A 22,344-nucleotide genomic window follows, 5' to 3' on the forward strand; every position below is an offset into this window, starting at 1 on the left:
ATCCAGATCGTTGATAAAGATATTAAACAAGACTGGCCCCAAAACTGAGCCCTGGGGAACACCGTTTGTGACTGATTTTGGGTGATGGAGAATATTTTCTCTTTGTTATAAGAAAACACGCAGCAGTTGAGATACAAAGGAAAATGAGCAGAAAATTAAATTTCTGACTCTAGCACCAGCTCACTTGCAGCTGCGCTGCAGGTAGAAAAGGGAGTGATGGCACAGGGTCTGCCACAGTATTGCCAATTGCTCCAAGACTTTACAAACCTTGAACTGGCATCAGATTAGCGAAACAACCTAAAAATAGTAAGCTGATCCAACAGACACACAAAAACATCAACATACAGAAGTGGGGCTAGAGCACCACTGTGACTCAGTGGTGACTGCAGTCAGAAGATGGGTAGGCACTGCAGCAGCTCCCTTCCCACTGCTCTGACAGAGATCACAGAGATGACCAACCTGCTCGGGAATCATGAGTGTTTTCAGCCCACCTTATGACTGCAAAGCTCCTGGATAATTTCCTTGCTCTCCTGAGCTTTGATACTCTGTTTTCAGAGCCCATGATTTACCTTTAGTTCTCTCTCACTCATCTGAACAGGATGAAGAACAACTGGACCTGTCCAGAGCATCTGGCCAGCATCCCACTGTCTCCTGCCTGCTTCCCAACAATGCTGCCTGGGACGCAGCTGAGTCACTGTTGGCTTTGGCTCCTCTGGGAGAAGGGGCACTCAGCAGAGCATCGCTTAGCAGGCACCAGTCCCAGCTGTTCCTCTCCCTTGCCCAAAGCCCAGCAAGGAAAGCAGCAGAGAGGGCTGTCACAGTAGCTAACTCCTCAAACCTTGACTGGCTGTTGTGCTGGCTTGCTCTGCTCCCAGCCCCATTTATTCCAGATATCTCCTCCATAACTGTTCACCCTATTCCAGATGGCACCTCAGCAGCCCTTTCACAGCATCATTATAAGCTCCTCTTATTCATGCTCCCCGTGAACATCCTCCTGCTCTGTTTGCTCCAACTGCTGCCAGACACTCGGCTCTACACTGCCAGCTTTTCACAACATCTTTTTCCTGTTTCGGTTGGGCAATGAATCATCTCCCTTCTAGCAAATGCTAAATGCTCCAGCATCACTGCCCAGCAGGAGTAGCTGTGGCAGGATTTTCTGCCTAAGCCCATCAGAGCTGCTGCCGAGATGGAGGAGAGGCAGAGCAAGGTGCTTCCCCTGCCCTTGGACATGGAAGAGGCACAGCTGAAACACTCTCTAAACCCAAGAGGTACTTAGAAATAAAGCAAGGGAGAACATCGTAAGTTGGATCAATACGTTCTCCCCTGATGACCACAGAGCAAGCTGAGCTTTTAATGAGAAAAGATGACACTTGGCACACAACTGTACAACAGTTGTATACAAGCCATGAGTAGTCAGAGCTACTCTTATCTCTGAGTTTGCAAGTAAAGCATGGCTTCCACACAGACTCCAAGACCCCAGCTTCAGTCCAGAAACCCAGCATATTTCGTGCATCTTCTCAGGATATGCAGGATGTATTGAATCCTTTCTGTGTTTTGAGTAGCTTGTTAGTATTTGAATCTACAAAAAAGAAGGTATGGGAAAAGGAACAGAAGAAAAACAGACATAGGAAGAACAGAAGGAAGAACATATTTGTTCTTGCTGCTGGTAAAATTCCAAATGATTTGATTTTTATTTCAGTTGCAGAAAAACAATTTTCACAATCATTGTGTTATTAAAACGGGGTGACATTTAATTTTCCTTGAGTTGTACAAGCTGGTTTCCTGATACCATGGCTTGACTCTATTAAACAACTCTTCACATACACAAAGAAAGCAGTTTCAGAGAGGGTACCAAGAGTATGTTCACATTTGTATTCATAAAAATAAAAAAAGATTGGGAGGAGAATCAGCCCTAGCTGGAAAGGCTAAGCTGCAGGAAAACTTTCAAAATCTGGGAAATTTACCCAGAAACACCCATTCACATGCAGTTTTTTAGCTGTAGCAAGTAAACTACAGTCAAGTGAAATTGTTTCAATTCTTGACAAAGACAAAAGAAAAAAGCACAACACAATAAATTGCTTTTTTGGCAAGTTTTGTGAGGCTGAATTCACATTTCTAGGGCTCAAGGGAAATGACTGAACTCAAATCTCCACTTTACTGTTGGACTTTATAACAATATAGCCTTTGCAACAATCTCTTGTTCCAGTGACGATGGCAGCTGGCATGTAAGACAACACCTGAAGAGAAGGATCAAAACAGTATATAATTTTAGAGCAGTTATTTTAAACAATGCCAAAAAGTTCTAGCTTAAGTTCTAGCTTAATTATCTACCTTTTTCCCACATACCTGCAATACAAGGACAAGGGTGAAAGAAAATATCAAAAGGTTTTGTTTCACATCATTATTCCTGCTTTGCTTTCTGGGTTTCTTTGTGCACTCAGCAGAGCCTGTGTTTTTGCTGAAAGGCGTGAGAAGTTGTGCTGCAGCAGTTTTAACTTTGTGAGGGTTAAGTGAGGGGTTATAGCAGTCTACTGAAGGCAATAAATTTGCCCCAAAAGCTCTTGTGTAATTAAAATACAGCCACATCGTGAAACAGCTCCCCAGGCTGCTTTTCTACCTCCAAGCTTGGCTTCACAGTTTGAAGGCGTACGTTGCTCCGCCCATTGGCTCCACACTGCTCAACCAGCCAGGCGCCATTGGTAGCCTTCGCAGCTGGGATCATGGCTCCTGCGTGATGGATCTAGCAAGAAAGACATGGCCTCCTGCTTATGCTACACTGCAGGTCACTGCGCTGGGTGAGTTTTGCTGGTCAGTGCAAAGCCAGATCACACCTGTGATGGCCAACTTGGTTTTGCTGGTTAATACCAAAGAGAAACTGTTTCCTGTTCAGTTTTCCTTGGCTGTGCAGTTCTTGCATTGGGTCAGCTCTGCCTGCTGAAAGGGAATTAAAGAGCAGGTTTTGGCTTCTACGTTTTAACCAGGTAACAGAGAAGTTGAGATGACTAAGGGTATACTCTGTGATTGCTTTTTTTCCTTTGAGAACAAGTTATGCATGTTAATTACTTTACAGGTATCATCTACAGGAAGCTTAAGAAAAATCAACAACAGAACTTCTTGGTTGCAAGAGAGTGCTCAGCAGCACACAAATTTAACTCCAGAAGCACTGCCAAGGAAAAGGCTATTTCTTGGCAGATGAAAAATGCTAAGAAAGCAGCAATAATAAAAGACTTCTGCTGAATCGCTCCTCAGCTGTCCAGAGAAACATTTTGATTTGATCACACCAAGTCCCAGCTGGCCCCTGCCCTTCATCAGCTCATCTCCATTGGAGACTGTTGGCTGGAGGCAGAGCTCTTACCGACTCCCTACTTCCTCCCCATCCACATGCCAAAAATCTATAGCACGAGTTAAGTGACACTTTAAGCTTACGGTGTCCTGGGCAGCTGCAAAATACAGTGAAAATACCATAATGATAATGCAGAGGGAATTTGACAGCTTGAATTACAGCTCAGCTGCAACCCACGTCTCTATGCAGTGACCAGGAGTCGTTCTAGCCAGGACTGCACAGCGACATAAGGCAAAACTGGCATGTACAGGCAGTATTCGTCGTTGATCCAATGGCATTTGGGTCTTGGATGACAGATCAGACTGGTCCAATTTAGCCAGATAAAGCAGACAATGGTATCAGACACAAGGGTAGCAGTCCCTGCTTTGGGTGCTCAGGAGTGAGATGATGCTCAGGCAGCTGAAGCTGTCCAGCTTCTGCATGCCAGACCATGGTGGGACAATCCTGGCAGCATTTCTGGCAGCACAACCCTACATGCCATCCCCCATCGGCGCTGAGACCTGCTTGCAAAGCTGTGGGTGCAGCTCAGCCCCACAAACACTCATGCTGGTCCTACTGGGAGGGTGGCTTGATAGCAGGAATGTTTTGTGCTGCCATCAAAGCTGCTTTAGCATCAGTGCAGGACCCAACAGGAGGACTGATTAAAAGTCACGAGATGGACATTTGCTCCTGTAATAGCATCAAACTAGTAAGTGATGGATGCTGAGAGTCAAATGTGTATAAGCTCTCTACAACAAGTCGAGAGATTGGCAGGAAAATGTTACCCACACAGTCCTTCCAGCCTGAAGGAAAACCTCCCATCCCCTATTACAGGAGAACCTCCTGCAAAACAGAAGTTCACAGACACTAAATAAGATACTACCTTCAGATATCATGTCTTTGTTTCACCTTAAGATAGCTGAGTACAAGCAGGTAGGAACAGAGTTCTGAAGGAAGAAACTGCCACTTTCGGACAGAAAAATTGTTACAAAACTGCAAGTCTCCAGCCAGGGCAGAGCTTGCAGAAAAGTTCTTCTGGCACAGCTGGATCCACTACAGATTCAGGGGCAGAGTCTATGGCTTATCTTTTAGAGATGGGAGAAGGTTTTTGAATAGCAGGCAGGGCACAGCTCAGAAATGCAAACTCCAAACACATTTAATAGCTGGCCTGGGAGGCGTGCAGCCCTACATACCAGACCTTCACTTGCGTCGAACCTCCCTGGCACAGCTCAAATGTTTCTCTTTAAGGTGCTGAGTACCTTAAAACCTTCAGCATGCATAGGATGTTTCTGGTGCTCAGGAAGCACAAACATGTGAAAGGGATCCTACTAAATCAGGCACCCACCTTCCAAAAGGGAATCAGCTTTGTTTGAATCAAGGCAGTACTCAATATCAGACACATCAGCTATCCAGAAAACTAATTGACCTTTATAGCTCTAGACCTCAATTAGTTTCTACGTGCAGCATCCCGACAGCTTGAAAAATTTTCATAGAAGAGCTAGGAAAGGGGAACAAGAAGAACAGCAAGGCTAACCGGTTGCTGCATCCTTATTAATTATTGTGGCCCTAATCGTCAGACTGGGGCTCCCATTCAACATATACTTCCCAAATCTGAATTCCAAAGGTTATCTTTAAACTTTCAGTATTTTAATTTCCTCACTCAAACATCTCAGGCACTCAAAGTCCCAGATGCAACCTGGGCTGCTAGCAAGCACGAGGTATTTCAGCTTGGGGTCTGCTAAAAAGCACCGGAAGAAGCACAGAGACCCACATGATTAAATGGCCCGTCCCTCTCCTCAAGCCCAGCTGTTGGGCCAGTGGCACATCACACAACCCACTCGTAGTAGGCACTGCTGTCTATCAGAAGAACCGAACAAGGCATCTGGGATGACTCAGATGAGTCTGACTACTACAGATTTACGATCACCATTGCAGGGCAAGTCAGGCTTCAAGAAAAAGTGTTTGCAGGAAGTGCATTTTTCAGCATCCCAGCATCCTGCCATTCCCCTCCACAGGCTGCCCAGTGTCGGTGGATTTTGATTTGTGATCACTGCAATGAATACCAGAAGAGTAAGAGATGCATGAGGACTTTTTGAAATATAAAAAGGAAACTGCCCTAATCTCATATTCAAATATTAATGGCCTTGCTTTAAAAGCATCCGATAGCTTCCAATTGACAAAGCCTAAATTTAGCCCAAGGAAGTCAAAACTTCTGATGTTAAAAGAGATGCTGAAATGTGCACATTCAGGAAGCCCTTCCTAACAAGGGAACTGCCACATTAAAAAAAAACCTAATATTTTTAGGTAGTAACATATTATTCCCCAGAGATCAACAGTAAGCCAGCTTTGAAAGCAGGCAGGCTTTAACTGAGCGTGTTACAGTATTCCACTACATTTCATTTTGCAATTCAAAAGTTCTGAAGGCAGAGATCCCTCAAATTAAAAAGTTCATTGGACTACCTTGACTTTATAATGAAGCTGTGATTGACATTCTTTAAGGGTGCAGCTAAGTGTGAGGGATCTCCACAGTGTGGTGCATGAGGTGCAAGCTAAGTGTGAGGGACCTCCACCTGAACTTTAGTAAAGCCTTTGACACAGTCTCCCATAGCATTCTTCTAGGGAAGCTGGCAGCTCATGGATTAGGCAGGTGTACTCTTTGCTGGGTAAAAAACTGGCTGGATGGCCGAGCCCAGACAGTTGTGGTGAATGGAGTTAAGTCCAGTTGGTGACTGGTCATGAGTGGTGTTCGCCAGGGCTCAGTTTTGGGGCCAGTCTTGTTTAACATCTTTATCAACGATCTGGATGAGGGAATTGAGTGCACCCTCAGTACGTTTGCAGATGACACCAAATTGGGTGGGAGTGTCGATCTGCTGGAGGGTAGGGTGGCCCTGCAGAGGGATCTGGACAGGCTGGACCAATGGGCCAAGGCCAACTGTATGAGGTTCAACAAGGCCAAGTGCCGGGTCCTGCACTTCAGTCATAACAACCCCATGCAACGCTACAGGCTTGGGGAAGAGTGGCTGGAAAGCTGCCTGGCCAAAAAGGACCTGGGGGTGTTGGTTGACAGACGGCTGAACAAGAGCCAGCAGTGTGCCCAGGTGGCCAAGAAGGCCAACAGCATCCTGGCTTGCATCAAGAATGGTGTGGCCAGCAGGAGCAGGGAGGTGATTGTCCCCCTGTACCTGGCACACCTTGAATACAGTGTTCGTTTTTGGGCCCCTCAGTACAAGAAAGACACTGAGGTGCTGAAGCATGTCCAGAGAAGGGCAATGAAGCTGGTGAAGGGTCTGGAGAGCAAGTCTTATGAGGAGCAGGTGAGGGAACGGGGATTGTTTAGCCTGGAGAAGAGGAGGCTGAGGGGAGACCTTATCACTCTCTACAACTACCTGAAAAGAGGTTGTAGTGAGGTGGGTGTTGGGCTCTTCTCCCAAGTAGCTAGAGATAGGACAAGAGGAAATGGCCTCAAGTTGTGTCAGGGGAAGTTCAGAGTTGATAGTAGGAGAAATTTCTTTACTGAAAGAGTGGTCAAGCATTGGAACAAGCTGCTCAGAGAGGTGGTGGAGTCGCCATCCCTGGAAGTGTTTAAAAAACAGGTAGACGTGGCACTTTGGGACATGGTTTAGTAGGAATGTGTTGGGTTGATGGTTGCACTGACAATCTTAGGGGTCCTTTCCAACCTTAGTGATTCCTAGTGATTTCATTAAAAATAATCCAGCCACAAAGCCAGGAAACATGAAATTAATTATTACTCTACCCTTAATTGGTTTAGTGGTGGATGTGGTAGTGCTAGGTTAATGGTTGGACTTGATGATCTTAAAGGTCTTTTCCAACCTAAATGATTCTATGATACTATGAGTTGCACTTTTTGTTTAAAAAGGTCATTTTTAGCAGAATGAAACCACACGTCCTTGCTGAGGCATCTCAAACCTATCTCTAATGGCACGTTTCTTTGCAAGACTTGAAAATCAAGGTAGAAGAGTTTTTTCTCGCTGTTAGAAAATTAACCCAACAGCTTAAAATGAGCTCTATGGTCTATCACAGGGATCTGAAGTAGGGAAATGATTCAACACAACATGTGACCCAAAGGCGCAAGTTGCTTTCCATGCAAATGGATGGCAGTTTTGTATCATCTTGCACAGACTAATAAGTCACTTACTAAATACTTACACTAACTGAACACTTACATTCTGAAGTATTTCCAAATATTTCAAAGGAGGAAGCTGCAGTGCTCATCCACAGTGTTGTAGTATGACAGTTATGAACAAACCTTTCCATACAACAAAGCAAGACACAAACGTGCTTCAGGCAATGGCCGCGTGTCGCTCCACACCAGCACAAATCCACTTCGGGGCGCAGAGGGGCAATCCCCACCCAGCACCTCATGCCCCAAACCAACACCTGGCTGTGGGGTGATCTTCTGCTGGCTCAACTCCCAGCCCTAGCAGTGTTTCCATCAAGGTGGCAAATACGAGTGGGATTTCTGAAGATTAAAGTGACCACAGCAGCAGCTAATGCGTATGTTTGTACTCCTTAATTAAACAGGGGTGTAGACATCTTGCATTAACCCTCACTTATGTGGCCTTGAGTTACTCCAGCTCCCTTGGGGAAAAGCATTGCACACAGGGAGTTCCCCATGAAATAGCTGGTATTGGCAGCATGCTCCGCCACGGTGACTTGTTTACATCCATCCGTATAACAAGTCTTACCCAAATGACCCCTACCTAATTGCTATATGTATGACAGCATTGTGCAACTGGCATGGAAAGAATTTCTCTATAAAGGACATCAGTATGTACAAAGTGTAGAGCAGGTCATGAGTAAAGTAAGAGCAACACAGAATGAGAAAAATGTGCTCAACATAGGCAATCCGAAAATATAACTTAATACGCAGTATGGAGCAGCAGACAGCTCAGCTACATTGAAAAATATATATGCAAATATTGACTAGACTATGTAAAAGGCTCAGTTATTTATACCACTTTCATATTCCTTGGTCCTACTTCCTGACAAGTAAACAGACTGCTTCGTTCCAGAGTTGTGAAACAGAAAGAGGTCCAAAAGTAAACACACAGACTCCATACTTCATTAGAGGTGAACTTGTTTACAGAGCAAGAATTAAAACAAAACCACAGAATCCATCGATATTCTATATGTAGCAACATACCCATCCCTGACTCAGTACATTCTGATTGTACGCTGTGACTCATCTATTGCGTGGGCTGGGGAGAGCAGAGATCTTCTCAGTTTCCTGGGATTCTCCAGCATATCAGACTCCTCTCCTGCTTTCCACCATGACACCATAGAGGCTCATTACGTTTGACATCCACTTGCCAATGTCACCTACCCATCCTGGGGATGAGTGCTGGCTACAGAGATATTGCATGAAACTCAATGCATGTTGACACCGGACTGCTATGAATCACATGTGCAAAGGTGGGATTGCAAAGAAGTGGGGGAAGGTGTGACTCATTTACCAGCTGATATAAAAATAAACTACTACTGAATCAAAAAAGCATGACTTCTTCGCTCTATGTGCACAGGCAGAAGCTGTCACTATGCAGGAATTCAATCATCAGCTCAGCACAGCCAAAAGAAACCTGAAAATAAGCAGTACTCCATTTTACCTTCCAAAGGAAAAGCTTACAGGGAAGGCATTATGTATGGCGTTAACAACCACAGGGGAGAGATGCCAGAGATGCTTTGAAATGTAGTAACAACAGCAACCAAAAAAAAAAAAAAAATCATTCCTGTACATCTACTGGTCACTGCTGTAAAGTCAATACTTCCCCAGGACCATGGTGAATTATTTATTTGCGTGGAAGCACAAGACTAAAGAGCAGTTTCCTGATTGCGTGGAGATTTTTTTCAGCCATAGTCGTGTCTTGAGAGAGAGGAACTAGGTTCAGAGTGATACAGTAACAGTCATGCAGCAGTGGATTCCCTGTCCTTGAGAAAAGCCTTAGAGTTCAGGGGACAAACATACTTTGGGAAGAAAAAAAAATAGTTAAAGCATTGCAATTATACATCAATGCAGCAGACATGCTTGCCTCAACTTCTCAGCAAAGCAAGGCTTACAGAAAGACATAAGTCTTTTTTTTTCCCCTCCAACCAACATAGCTGGAGAGAAAAAAAAGAAGTTTTTTGGACAAAGCTCATCTTAAAGTCTCAGCATTTGGTTTCCATTTCCATTGGGAGGCTCTGCAGACACAGATATGTGAGCTCCATTGGATATGACATCAGCTAGATGAGCACAGGCATCAGCCTTATGGCTGCACAGGCAGGTACCTGCACCATCCAGCCATACTCCTGCAGCACATTAAGCGACATGGAGTGGCTCCATGGGCTCTGCTGCTGCGTCCAGGTGACAGGGCAGCCCAGCGCCCCAGTGTGCAGACAGCTTTGTCACGCTTCTCTTCCCTAGAACACAACAGCTTTTAGAAATGTTCATGAACAGCGTCTTCAGCTTCCCTTTGGCAAATAGATGTTAAACACTTAGCAGATGAGAGATGTGCTTATGGCACTGAGTAAGGATACAGAGGTTCCTACAGCAGGAAACATAACAGTTTAAAAGGCTTCACCAATTTAAAACCCATTTAAAGTGTTTTCTACTAGAGCTGAGAGCAGTAAGATCCAGCTTTGACACTACAGGCTCGAGCAGCACTGCACACAACCCCCATTGCCAGACCAGATCCTGATCAGAGCAGTTAGTCAACAGGAGAAGCCAGAATCTCCATGATCAACTCAAACTAGCTGGTCAGAAATACCAGTGTATGCAAAAAGAGCTGTGGCATATTGCAGCCAAAAATCCAAATGATGGGATGGGCAGAAATAAAAGCATGGCCACATACTCCTGTATGTCCACACTACGCACAGGAAAGAGCGGCTCAAGCCAAAGGCTGCTGAAGAGCGAGAGACTGGGAAATACAGGCACTGCTTGCTGATAAAAGATGAGTTTCCAACCTTTGGAAGAGATGTTTCCTCTGTGAAGTCTGTAGGAGAGTTTAACTTGAAGGAAAGGTGAGAATCTGGAATCGGCCTTAAAACAAAAAGATCATTCCTGCTAAAGGTCCTCAAACCAGGTCAATAAGCAAAAAGAGCCCACAAGACACAGCCAAGGCAATTGCCAAGACCTTAGTCTGCCACCAGCAGGACCCAGCTGCTGAAGGTGGCCCAATGGGCCTGGCAGGACTCCTGCAAGCTGTGTGAACTGCTTTATTCACCCCAAACCAAGTAGGAGGGTCCTGGGATGCTGCTGGGTGAGCAAGGGGCAGTTTGAGCAAAGAAAAAGCTTTGCCTTTTGGTATACTGCCCAGGAAACGCAACCATCTCAGGAGCTAGGAGCTGGGTCTGTTTGACCACGGTCAAAGTAACTCAGTTTTACTCTGCCAACACCAGCTTCCCCACCCCAATACTTATGGGGAACCAGACACTCAAACATCAGCCAGCGGTGGGGATGGAGCTCCTCCACTAGTCAATCCTGCAAGCTGTAGGGCCCGATTATTCAAGATTTTTTATGAATGGTAAGAAACCAAGCCTTTACTCCACAAACTTCAAGTACAGGAGACAAATGACATGCTCAAGTGACTGATCCAACACTGGAAACATGCTGGAATTGCTTTTTGGCAGCCCTAGGAGATGTAAAAGCATCCAGTCAAGTTGAAGGGGGAGCTCTTCTTGTCTCCGAGATATGGAAGCAGCAGATTAAAGTAGCTGTATGAAGCCTCAGAGCAAGGGGAAGCCTAGCAGCTGACGTACCAGTCTTGAGGAGGAGGGGAATACCTCGAACAGCCAGTCCTCAGAGAGAGTCATAAAGCAAGAGACTATATTTGGGGAATACCCACACTTGGAGTTTTTGTAGGTAGCTGTGCTATTTATGTTCATACACAGATAGGTACTACCCAGCAAGAAAAAAATTCAGGACTGACTGTGCCACCACCAGTAAAGCAACATCCTAGGGATAGCCCAGGCCAGGATCAATCTTCTATGTCAGGATGTTCGTGCATGCTCACATGGATTTTACAACAAAGAACCACCATGAAACAGTTCAGTACGACACCGGCATCTTACAGGATCGATGACAGAGTAACACAACTAGTTTGCACAGAGACTGTTAAAACTACTCCAATTATCCTGGTCAGCAAGCAGATTGTATCCCAGACTACCTAAAACCTAAAGGAGCTCTTGTGCTTTCCTGAGACGCCCTACGGACTGACCATCAGGTCTTTGACTCTGTGCCTGTGGCTTGCTTTTTTTTGTTTGTTTCACTGCCTACATTAAGGTAAAGCATTCATATACTATTTTAGATTATTAAATAGTTAATTCCACAGTGAAACAAAAGAAACCAGCAGATAGTCACTGTGCAGCAGGTCCTTGCCTCTTCTTTTGAGGGGAGTAGAAAAGTTCAAGGAAAAATCATGAAAACCCATTTCTATAAGCAAACATCCTCCATTTAGAGGGGAAAGGTAGGAAATTATAGGGGAGCTATTAGTTTCTCTTACTACAGGGAGGCATTGAAACATCAGAGATAGCATCAGTTACCTGCAGAAGCAAATCAGAGACACCTGTTGGTTGGTTACTTCTGACCCAGGACTATCTCTGTTAGCTACTTCTGAATCCATTTGATATATCCACTGGTATTGAGCTATTCTGAGAAGCACCAAAAAGAGCTACATTCATACAGTTTAGATCCCTTTATCAAACTTTTCACTGCTCCAGTATATCTTAATCTAGCGTGAAATATGTCTTAAGATGTATGAGACAAGAAATCCAGTCTTCTCCTCAGCTAATCCAAGCTGACTAGTGATCTTCATCTGTGTCACGTGGCAGGCAAAGAAGCTGGTGCTGATGGGAGGTAACAAATGCAACTTCAGTGCCTTGTCAGAAAGTCTTTAAACATCGATGCTGATGGAGCATGTGGCACAGGAAGCCACAGAGTAGCTGGAAAAGGAAGAGGCAGCTATCACACAACTGTGCTGCTTCCTCCGTGCACGTGGAAACATCTCACATGGAAGCCCATCCCAGGAATTAACTTCTGACAGAGTCCTGAATTATTGGGCTATTTGCTACTCTTGTTTAACTACACCAAGGAAAATGCAAAATTAGACTGAATAGCTTTAAAAAAAAAAAGGCGACTAATTTCACCAGTTTTTGATGATGGCAACAAGTGAAGCAGGTAACCAATACTGATATACATCCTTCGGGCATTGAACTGCACAATTGTTCTAAAATTTTGGGGCAAAAGCCCCCCAAAAGTGTCCTGTGCAATACACTGCAGGACCAGACTCCAAAGTCAGCATTACGGAGCTAGCTGCAAATTTCTCTCCAAAAGTAGCACTTGTCCTACCAGTGCGATCGAGCGCTTCATGCCTCCTTAACACCACTGGTTGGGCTTCTGCAGGGGTTTTGATGCACAAAACCTTTAAGCTCCTGAGTTTAGAGGTTGCGCTTCTCGATCTGGCATGTTGCAAGCAAGTCATGACCAAGTTATCTGCAGTCTTGAGCATCCAAGACCAATTCTCTTTGAAAGCCGACTGCCACAAAACACTTCCCTCCAGCTTAGTCCCAACTTCATGTGGACAGATCCAGTCACATACCAGAGATGAAATATCTTTTTCGACACACAAAAAGCTATCCTGCAAGAAGGTTCCTACTTGATCGATGGCCAAGTAGGTTGGTCCCTTCCAACCTAAGTTTTCCTATCATTAGTATCCAGGAGTAATATACTTGAAAAATGTTTATTCTGAACATCCAGGAAAAAGGAAGTCACCATTACAATTCTTCTCATTAGGAAAAAAACTCCATCCAACCATTTTTCTCCAAATGCTGCAGATGATGAGAGTTTTGACTTCTCATAGAGACTCTGCTCACTGAGACCATCTGGTTGTACATGCAGTTGAACACAGCATTTGCACTAACAAGAGGACCATGCTGCTACTGCAGCGTAACAGCAATGCTTTTACTAGTCTTACTCTTCAGGCTAACGGTGGGAGGTTTGCAGTCAGCCACGTTATTTGGCAAGATTAACTGGCTAATTTATCGAACAGTATGTCACAAGTAACACTACTGCTGTTGTCATCTGAGTCATGCACACCATGGGTTTGGACACTTCATTTGGCAACTCTACAATAATTTCAAGTAACAAGTCCTGCTTACTGGAAGTTCAAGGCTGTCTGTTTGAGCAGTTAAAAGTTTTTAAGCAAGGACCATTAAGGGGAGCCTGGCATTAACAACATCACTGAGAACAGACCTATCTATTTCCCCAAAGTTGGCAAATATTTAGCACCAATCTGTTTTTACAGACAGTCTTCCCCTAATTCTCAGTGTGGCATGCAGACACCTAGTTAAGGCTGCCTGGTCCTGGCAGTCTGACTTCACCAAAATTTATTTTGTTCAGCTTCCAAGTTTCATGGAGAGACCAGAGATGGGGCTCACATCCTCCACCCAAGCTCCTGGCCTGTATGCAGTTGTTTTAGCAAAACTGTAGCACAAGAGCTTCTAATAGCATTCAACAGATTATCAGAGCTGGGGTTGTGATGCCCATGGGACCACACAGTGATAGAAATAAAAGTCATGTTGTTCATGAGACTTCTCAACAGTCTCTTGACAAATACTGGCAACAACGCTTGAGATGACAGTCAGCCCCCCCTTGAATGAAGGAAAGGGAGATCTTGAAGGCAAGATCTCCATGTCTGATGGCAGCATACTCAGAAATACTTCCATTAGTGTGCACAGCGTCAGATAGGGCAGAAATGACCTGCGTGGGTGAGTAAGTGTTGTAGGACAAAAAGTTTAGATTCATTAGGAACAAGAGAAAACCCATTAAAAATACTTAATCTAACCAAAATAAAGGCAAGCCCCCAACATTTGATCAGTTTTAAAATTCCTCAATAACATCTTTAAAGAGTGGTAGAAAGCTGACAGGTGTAGAAAAAGCAGATTGGGATTCATTCATGTGTCATCAGACACATGTGCCAGGGTATCACAGAGGTGGCAAGCATCAACAGAACTCAAGTAGGGAGTGAAGAGCAGAATTAAGTGTATCACTTATTCTGTGATTCTACGTTTGATTTATTTACTACACAGGCTTCAGCAGAAATGCTGTAAGTCTCAAAAGCGCAGGTAACTGGAATTAAGTGACAACATTAACCTATCAGGAGCACAGTACCAGGTGCTACCACCAGAATACAAAATACATAGAAAAGAGCACCTTATTTCAATAGACAAAAAAACCCAACAACAATATATTGTTTCCAATAGCGACAAATTACTTGATTCCCACATTCCAGATTTTGCATCCTGTAAGGAACAAAGAAGCCACAAAACGTAGAGTGCGATAGCAACCAATCTCCAGAGGATGTGCTACACAAAAGTAAGGAAACCAATTAGAAAAATTAATTGGAACAAGCAGAGATAAAAATGCAAGATGACTGCTCAGGCACTGCATATTATGAGCCCAGAGCAGATAAATCTTTCATTCTGTTCAACTTAGTATTTTGGTAATGTGAGAGCACATCCTCTGCAAGTGGAAGCTAGGTCCATCCAGGGAAATCAGGAAAAATAAAATCAGAAGAAAGTGTAAAAAAAATGACAGTAATGCAGGAAACTTGCTAAAACCCAATGTTAATATATGATCATGGCACAGAGGAAGCAGAGAAGGTCCTTGCTTCAGAGAGACTTCCTTGTGCAGTGGGTAGTCAAGGCTGTGGAAATCCTTGGCATGGGAAACAGCACATACTAAACATCTACAGAGGTTTAAAAAGCAAATTCAGGGAAGAAGAATCCAAACACTATTAGACACAAGCTCAAGCCCTATATTAGTGAAATCAGAGAGCTTGCTAGAAAAAAAAAAAAACCACCACCTTTGTCTCATCCTATGATATTCTTTTCATATTTGCTATAGACTACTGTCACACAGGGTATACTGAGCTCATGGGCTTTTGGACACTTATGATTTAGTAAATATCAATGAAAACAGTATTTCAGATTGTTGTTAGAAAAGCTCTATGCTTCTTACACAATTTCCTAGATTTTAAGATTTTATGTCACCTTCTTGAAATCTGTCATTCTATACATAAATAACTTCCCCTCCATCAAAGGTTCCTATGTTTTACAAATATGGGTATTTCCCATATCAATCAATCCTCACTAACTGGAGTTTCTAGGTCTGCATAATTACCCAGTATCATTATGATGTTATTCTGACTAAGTCTCTTCCAAAAGTCATGTGAAGCTAAAAGAATTTGCCCAGATCAGTAAGTTCAAGTCAGAGTTACACAACAAATATGATGGTGATGTTTGATTTAATAAAGAAATCACAAACTTTCTATAAGCTTAAGGTAGGTTTACTTACCTGCACTTCCAAGCTGTTTATAAAACCTGTATTCTAAATGAAGCTGTGGTGCACGTGATTTTATTGGTTCCTAAAACAGAAAAAAAATGTGGTTATAATCAGTCTGACTGAAAAAAGTTCTATCCTATACTTGAAGATTTGTGACTGTACACAATGTTTCAAGTTTCAAGATAAAACACCCTAGACTGAAAGTTTAACAACAGACTTCACCATTAGACATCATTTAAATAAGTAGAGAACAAAAAGCAGTAAGACTTGCAATATGTGCTCTGGAGGAGAAATAACTTCCTAATTTAAATACAAAGCTCATTCGTGGCAGCGAAATTCAAGAATTGCTCAGCAAAACTCCTAGTCCTTGAAGAATGACCCTGGACATTAGCAGGAAGAAAGTCAAAGCTGCAAAAGATCAAGTCCCAAGTTCAGTTTGTGGACTGTGGTTGCCCACAGTATTTTTGTTGGTCACTAGCCTGTATTTTTTAAAAATGTCAAGTCATATATCTGTGTTTTAAGTCAGACCACAGTTGTATAAACCTGCAATCTTGCTTGCAGCAAGTGCTACAGTGCAGCCAGATATCTGGTAAAAACACAGGAAGAAGCCTCCCCCTTCAGCAGCACACGTCAGTCAAACATCCCAAAGCACTCAAGAATATTCTATTTTTATACACAGAATAAATAAAATGGATAAGACTGCAATGCACCTAAAACATTACATTTCTCAACTGTTACTCATCTGCACTTTACACACAAAACTTAATGCCTATGATCCATAAAGGCATTAACATGCAAGATTACAAAGCTTCTAAAAATATAAAGTTATCACGGAGAGGATTAAGAAACTTGAGTAATTACATTTTTAATAAAACTGTGCACTTGGGATAGGCAGTAATGTGGATTCACTTACTGCCCAGATATCTTTGAAGTGGAAGTTAATACCGGCCTCAATTTTTGTTTGGATGTTGTTTATTTTCTTGCATTTCAGAAAAGAGATAAACTCATCATCTACAAGTTTGCCTATAAAGGAGCCCCGTAGAAACCAACACAAAAAAATCCTTTTGTGTTTCACATCAGCTCCTATGAGTTAGAGCAAGAGCATCCAAACCAGGCTGAACATGGACAAGAGTGAGCCAACATCTTCGATATGGTAGAATAACTCTTCTGTCTGCATGGGAGGACACAAAGGCTTCAGCTGATCCACTTGTCCTGTTTCCCCTGTGATCTGTACGGTAAGACTAATGTCCACATTTGGTGTGAACTCCACATTAAAGACTTCCCTTTAAGTCAGAAGAATGATTTTTGTACAGGAATTCAGGCAATTCAACTTCCAGCCAAGCTGTTCATCACCAGCTCAAGTCATCCCCTCCATTTGCCAGCAAGGGCAAAAAATGCTCCTGGTTGCTTCTCAACTTTCTGATATTTAAAAGCTTCAGAAGTCAAATATGACCACCTACTTAGAAAACAACGGTGAAAAATATTCTGAAGGCAAAACTGAACCTGTACTGAAGGCAAATAGAAAGCAACACAAACAAGTTTGTTATATAAGTTGCATTTAAATTAAGGTAATTGTTGATGGTGGCTTGAGGGAGTCTACAGACACCTGCGCAGCAAAGAGATTTAGGGCAACAGGAACTCAGCCTGTTCAGTGAATAGTTTATTTATCCAGATAGTTTATTTGCATGAAGGTAGGATTAATGCATCAGGACATGAGGCTCCCTGATTTTGCAACGTGCAATGTAAGCCCAAGCCACTTCTGCATCAGAAGCTGCTGGAGCCTGAGCTCTGGACGCTTGCCAGAGTCATGGCAGCTTCCGAGAAGATCATACCAGAGCAGACGGTTGTCCTGTAGGCTGAGAGCTTAAGGATGCTGGCAGACGTTGTGTTTGTAGTGAAAACAACTGAATTGCCACTGCCTAATGTATAAAATCCACAACTTGAACCAGTGGCAGCATGACCACTATGAGAGGGTACAGTTTTGTACCTGTGCTCAGACTACATCTGTATGTTAATGGGCTGGTTTCATGCAGGGAAGAAGTTCTTACTATATGCAATTCAGCATTAAAAACCCTCAGAAGATTAAACCAGTAAATACGGCTAAGGCATTTCAGGAGACAAACTCTCCATGAACTAGATGCCTAATGTTCAGCTGAAGAGCAGGACGAGGACCTATACGGTAACATCACATAAGTCAGAACATAGACACTATGCTCTACTACCAGCAATTTTCCAAGATGCAGCACAATCCCCACCCCCAAAGAGACATCAGGAGACATTAGCACTGAATTTCACAGGACTTTCTGATCAGCTCTTTGGCATCCATCACACAATTCTGTAATTTTCCAGCTCTAATTTTCCATCATAACAGGAGGCACAAATACCCGAGACATCAGGGCTGCAGTTGCAGAAGACCATCTCACACAGATGGAAGGACCTGGAGCAGAGTTTTGACTTGGTCCAACAATGCAGATAAAAGAAAATGTTGCCTTTAATTACATTGAAAGCAGCTACTCTACCACTAGTCTGTTCAAAGAATAAAGAAGATTACAGTTAAGTACATATATAAAAGCAGCATATTTGCTGCGGAGGAGAATGAGTAATTCTTACTCCTGGGGAATATGGTCTAAGATTAGGAGACCAAAAAACCCTCATCTCTTAGAATGATAGAATGCTTTCAGTTGGAAGGGACCTTTAGAAGTCATCTAGCCCAACCCCCTTGCAGTGAGCAGGGACATCTTTAACTAGAGCAGGTTGCGCAGAGCCCCGTCCAACCTGACCTTGAATGTTGCCAGGCATGGGGCCTCCACTACCTCTCTGGGAAACCTGCTCCAGTGCTTCACCACCCTCATTGTAAAAAAATTTCTGCCTTATATCCAGTCTAAATCTACCCTCCTTTAGTTTAAAACCGTTACTCCTTGTCCTGTCACAACAGGCCTTGTTAAAAAGATTCTCCCCATCCTTCCTATAGGCCCCCTTTCAGTACTGAAAGGCCGCAATAAAGTCTCCCCATAGCCTTCTCTTCTCCAGGCTGAACAACCCCAACTCTCTCAGCCTGTCCTCACAGGAGAGGTGCTCCAGCCTGCAGGTCATTTTGCGGCCCTCCTCTGGACCCGCTCCAACAGGTCCATATCCTTCTTGTGCTGAGGGCTCCAGAGGTGGACGCAGTACTCCAGGTGAGGTCTCACCAGAGCAGAGTAGAGGGGCAGAATCACCTCCTTTGACCTGCTGGCCACGCTTCCTTTGATGCAGCCCAGGATACGGTTGGCTTCTGGGCTGCAAGTGCACCTTGTTGGCTCATGTCCAGCTTTTCATCCACCAGTACCCCCAAGTCCTTCTCCGCAGGGCTGCTCTCAATCCCTTCATCCCCCAACCTGTACTGATACCGGGGGTTGCCCTGACCCAGGTGCAGGACCTTGCCCTTGGCCTTGTTGAACCTCATGAGGTTCACACAGGCCCACTTCTCCAGCTTGTCCAGGTTCCTTTGGATGACATCTTGTGCTTGTGCCATGTCAGCTGCACCACTCAGCTTGCTGTCATCTGCAAACTTGCTGAGGGTGCACTCAATCCCACTGTCTATGTCATTGATGAAGATGTTAAACAGCACTCGTCCCAGTACAGGCCCCTAAGGGACTCCACTTGTCCCCAGTCTCCATGTGGACATCGAGCTGTTGACCATGACTCTCTGGATGAGACCATCCAACCAATTCCTTATCCACCGAACAGTCCACGTATCAACTCTGTATCTCCCCAATTTAGAGAGAAGGATGTTGTGGGGGACTGTGTCAAAGGCTTTACAGAAATCCAAATAGATGACATCCATTGTTTTTCCCTTGTCCACTGATGCAGTCACTCCTTCATAGAAAGCCACTAGGTTAGTCAGGCAGGACTTGCCCTTGGTGAATCTGCGCTGGCTGTCTCGAATCACCTCCCTGTCTTCCATGTGCTTGAGCATAGCTTCTGGGAGGATCTGCTCCATGATCTTCCCAGGCACAGAGGTGAGGCTGACAGGTCGGTAGTTCCCAGGGTCCTCCTTTCTTCCCTTTTTAAAAATGGGCACAATGTTTCCCTTTTTCCAGTCAGCAGGGACTTCACCTGACTGCCATGACTTTTCAAATATTATGGAGAGTGGCTTGGCAACTACATCAACCAATTCCCTGAGGACTCTGGGATGCATCTCATCAGGTCCCAGAGACTTGTGTACATTCAGGTTCCTCAGGTGGTCTCGAACCTGATCTTCCCTTACAGTGGGAGGGGCTTTACCCCCCCCTGGTCCCCATCTTGCGGTCCATCAACTCAGGAGGGGTGAGGAGAGAGGTTGCTGGTGAAGACCGAGGCAAAGAAGTTGTTGAGTACCTCCGCTTTCTCCTCATCTGTTGATCCTAGGTCACCATTCTTGTTCATAAGGGGGAGTACGCTTTCTTTAACCTTCCTTTTCTGGTTGATGTACCTGTAGAAGCCCTTCTTGTTATTCTTTACATCCCTTGACAAATGCAGCTCCAGCTGCGCCTTGGCCTTCCTGACCCCATCCCTACACAACCGAGCAGCTTCCCTGTACTCTTCCCAGGACACCTGTCCCTGCTTCCACTGCCTGTGCAGTTCCCTCTTACTCTTTAGTTTGACCAGCAGGTCTCAACTCAGCCATGCTGGTCTCTTCCCTTCCTTGCCTGATTTCTTACAGTTGGGAACTGAGAACTCTTGCGCTCTCTGGAAGGTGTCCTTAAAGATCTGCCAACTCTGTTCTGTTCCCCTGTCCCTGAGGACCGTTTCCCAGGGGGTCCTTCTGACTAACTCCTCTAAGAGCTGGAATTTTGCTTTTCTAGAATTTAGGGTCCTGACTGTACTCCTCGCTTTTCCCATGTCCCTCAGGAGCGTGAACTCCACCAACACATGATCACTGCAGTCAAAACTGCGTCCAGTCTTGACATCACCAATGAGCTCACTTGCATTGGTGACCATCAGGTCCAGTATTGCATCCCCTCGGGTAGGGGTGTCTATTACCTGGCTTAGGAATGTATCCTCAATGCATTCCAGGAATCTCCTGGATTGCCTACAGCTCGCCGTGTTGCTTTTCCAGCAAACGTCAGGGTGGTTGAAGTCCCCCAGCAGGACGAGTCTGCAAGCGCGAAGGCTCCAGGAGCTGGAGGAAGAAGGCTTCGTCAGCAGGCTCCCCTTGATCAGGCGGCCTGTAGTAGACACCACAAGGTTCCCTTTGTTGCCTCTGTCTCTGATTCTCACCCATAAGCTTTCGACCTGCTCATGGCTATTCTTCAGGGACAGCTCTTCACACTATATCGATTTCTTTACATAGAAGGCAATGCCTCCGCCCCTCCTTCCTTGCCTGTCCCTTCTGAACAGCCTGTAGCCATCAATAGCCACATTCCAGTCATGGAATTCGTCCCACCAAGTTTTGGTTATGGCAGTCAGGTCATAGCTTTCTAGTAGCACAGCAGCTTCCAACTCCTCCTGTTTGTTCCCCATGCTGCGTGCGTTTGTGTAGAGGCATTTCATCTGAGCTGTTGGCCGTGTTGCCTTCTTAGTGGAACATCCCTTGTTTCCCTTGGGGTGTTTCACAGAGGTTTCCTTGTTAGCTCCTACTATCTCAGGAGCCCCCAGCTCATCTCTGCAAGACTTCAACTGTGCTGCAGCGTCCCCAGCACACCTCTGGGCAACAGGTTGAAGGCTCATAGTAGCACCCCGTCCCTCTAACCATTCCATACCATCCCACAGCTTGTCACAGGCAAGCCTGGTATGTTCCCCCTCCCCCTTCACATCTAGTTTAAAGCCCTGTCAATGAGCCCCGCAAGCTCCTGAGCAAAGACCCTCTTTCCCCTTTGAGAAAGGTGGCTCCCATTTGACGCCAGCAAGCCTGGTGCCATGTAGGCTGTCCCATTGTCAAAAAACCCAAAGTTGTGACGGTGGCAGCAGCCACAGAGCCACGTATTAAGAGATTGGGTCTGTCTGTTCCTTCCAATGTCACCTCCCCCAACTAGAAGGAGGGAGGAAAAGATAACCTGTGCCCCAGATTCCCTCACTAACTGTCCCGAGGTCTTCTACTGTTCCTTCATTAATCTTCTCAAAAATGGAGCAGGTATGTGAATGCCTGGATGGCCACCGGATGGCAATTCCAGTCCTTCACATGTGAAGGACTAGAGATTTGTAAGCATGAATCACAACAGAGCAAATAAAACTGGAGCGTGTTGCAGAGTAACTGCTTTAACACGCAGATACTTAGGGCGAGGCAGGGGGGTGGGAGAATACTACCAGAAAAAATAGTTAAGATTAAGGTAGCCATAAAGGTAATGCTATTCAGCTCTGCCATATGGCTATTGAAAAGTTCCAGGTTACTGGGAGGTGTTACTGCAGGTACTGTTTTGAGAGAAACAAGCATCCTTCAGGCTAATACAGCTGTGTTTTTTCTGTATTATTACTTCCTTACGCCTTCCAATGCTATATTTGTGGGGTTATCTTTGAACGCAAATTAGAAGCAGCACTGATTCAATAAAACACCTCGTCTGTGTACACAGTGTTTTTCTCTTGCCAGATCTGCCCAAAAAGCAAGACACTCAACAAGCACCAGTCGTTCCTGATGCGGATCCATATCAAGGACATCCTGAACTCCACTGCAGATGTTTGTTTATTTATTTTAGGGAATATCTTCTGACATTTGCCAACAGGTTTGAAA

General features: G+C 44.6%; 1 protein-coding gene across 3 annotated transcripts in view; it reads right to left on the reverse strand.

Moving 5' to 3' along the window:
• The window catches only part of CSNK1G1 (casein kinase 1 gamma 1), a 71,771-nt gene that overhangs the window by 35,506 nt on the left and 13,921 nt on the right, over nucleotides 1-22,344 (reverse strand). For all 3 annotated transcript variants that reach the window (XM_075713685.1, XM_075713686.1, XM_075713687.1), the window contains exon 4: nucleotides 15,672-15,741. In XM_075713685.1, the coding sequence (XP_075569800.1) occupies nucleotides 15,672-15,741 (70 nt within the window). The remainder of the gene's footprint in view (nucleotides 1-15,671; nucleotides 15,742-22,344) is intronic.

This window comes from Pelecanus crispus, chromosome 7 (genome assembly GCF_030463565.1).
Source record: "Pelecanus crispus isolate bPelCri1 chromosome 7, bPelCri1.pri, whole genome shotgun sequence".
Classification (NCBI taxonomy): Eukaryota; Metazoa; Chordata; class Aves; order Pelecaniformes; family Pelecanidae; genus Pelecanus; species Pelecanus crispus.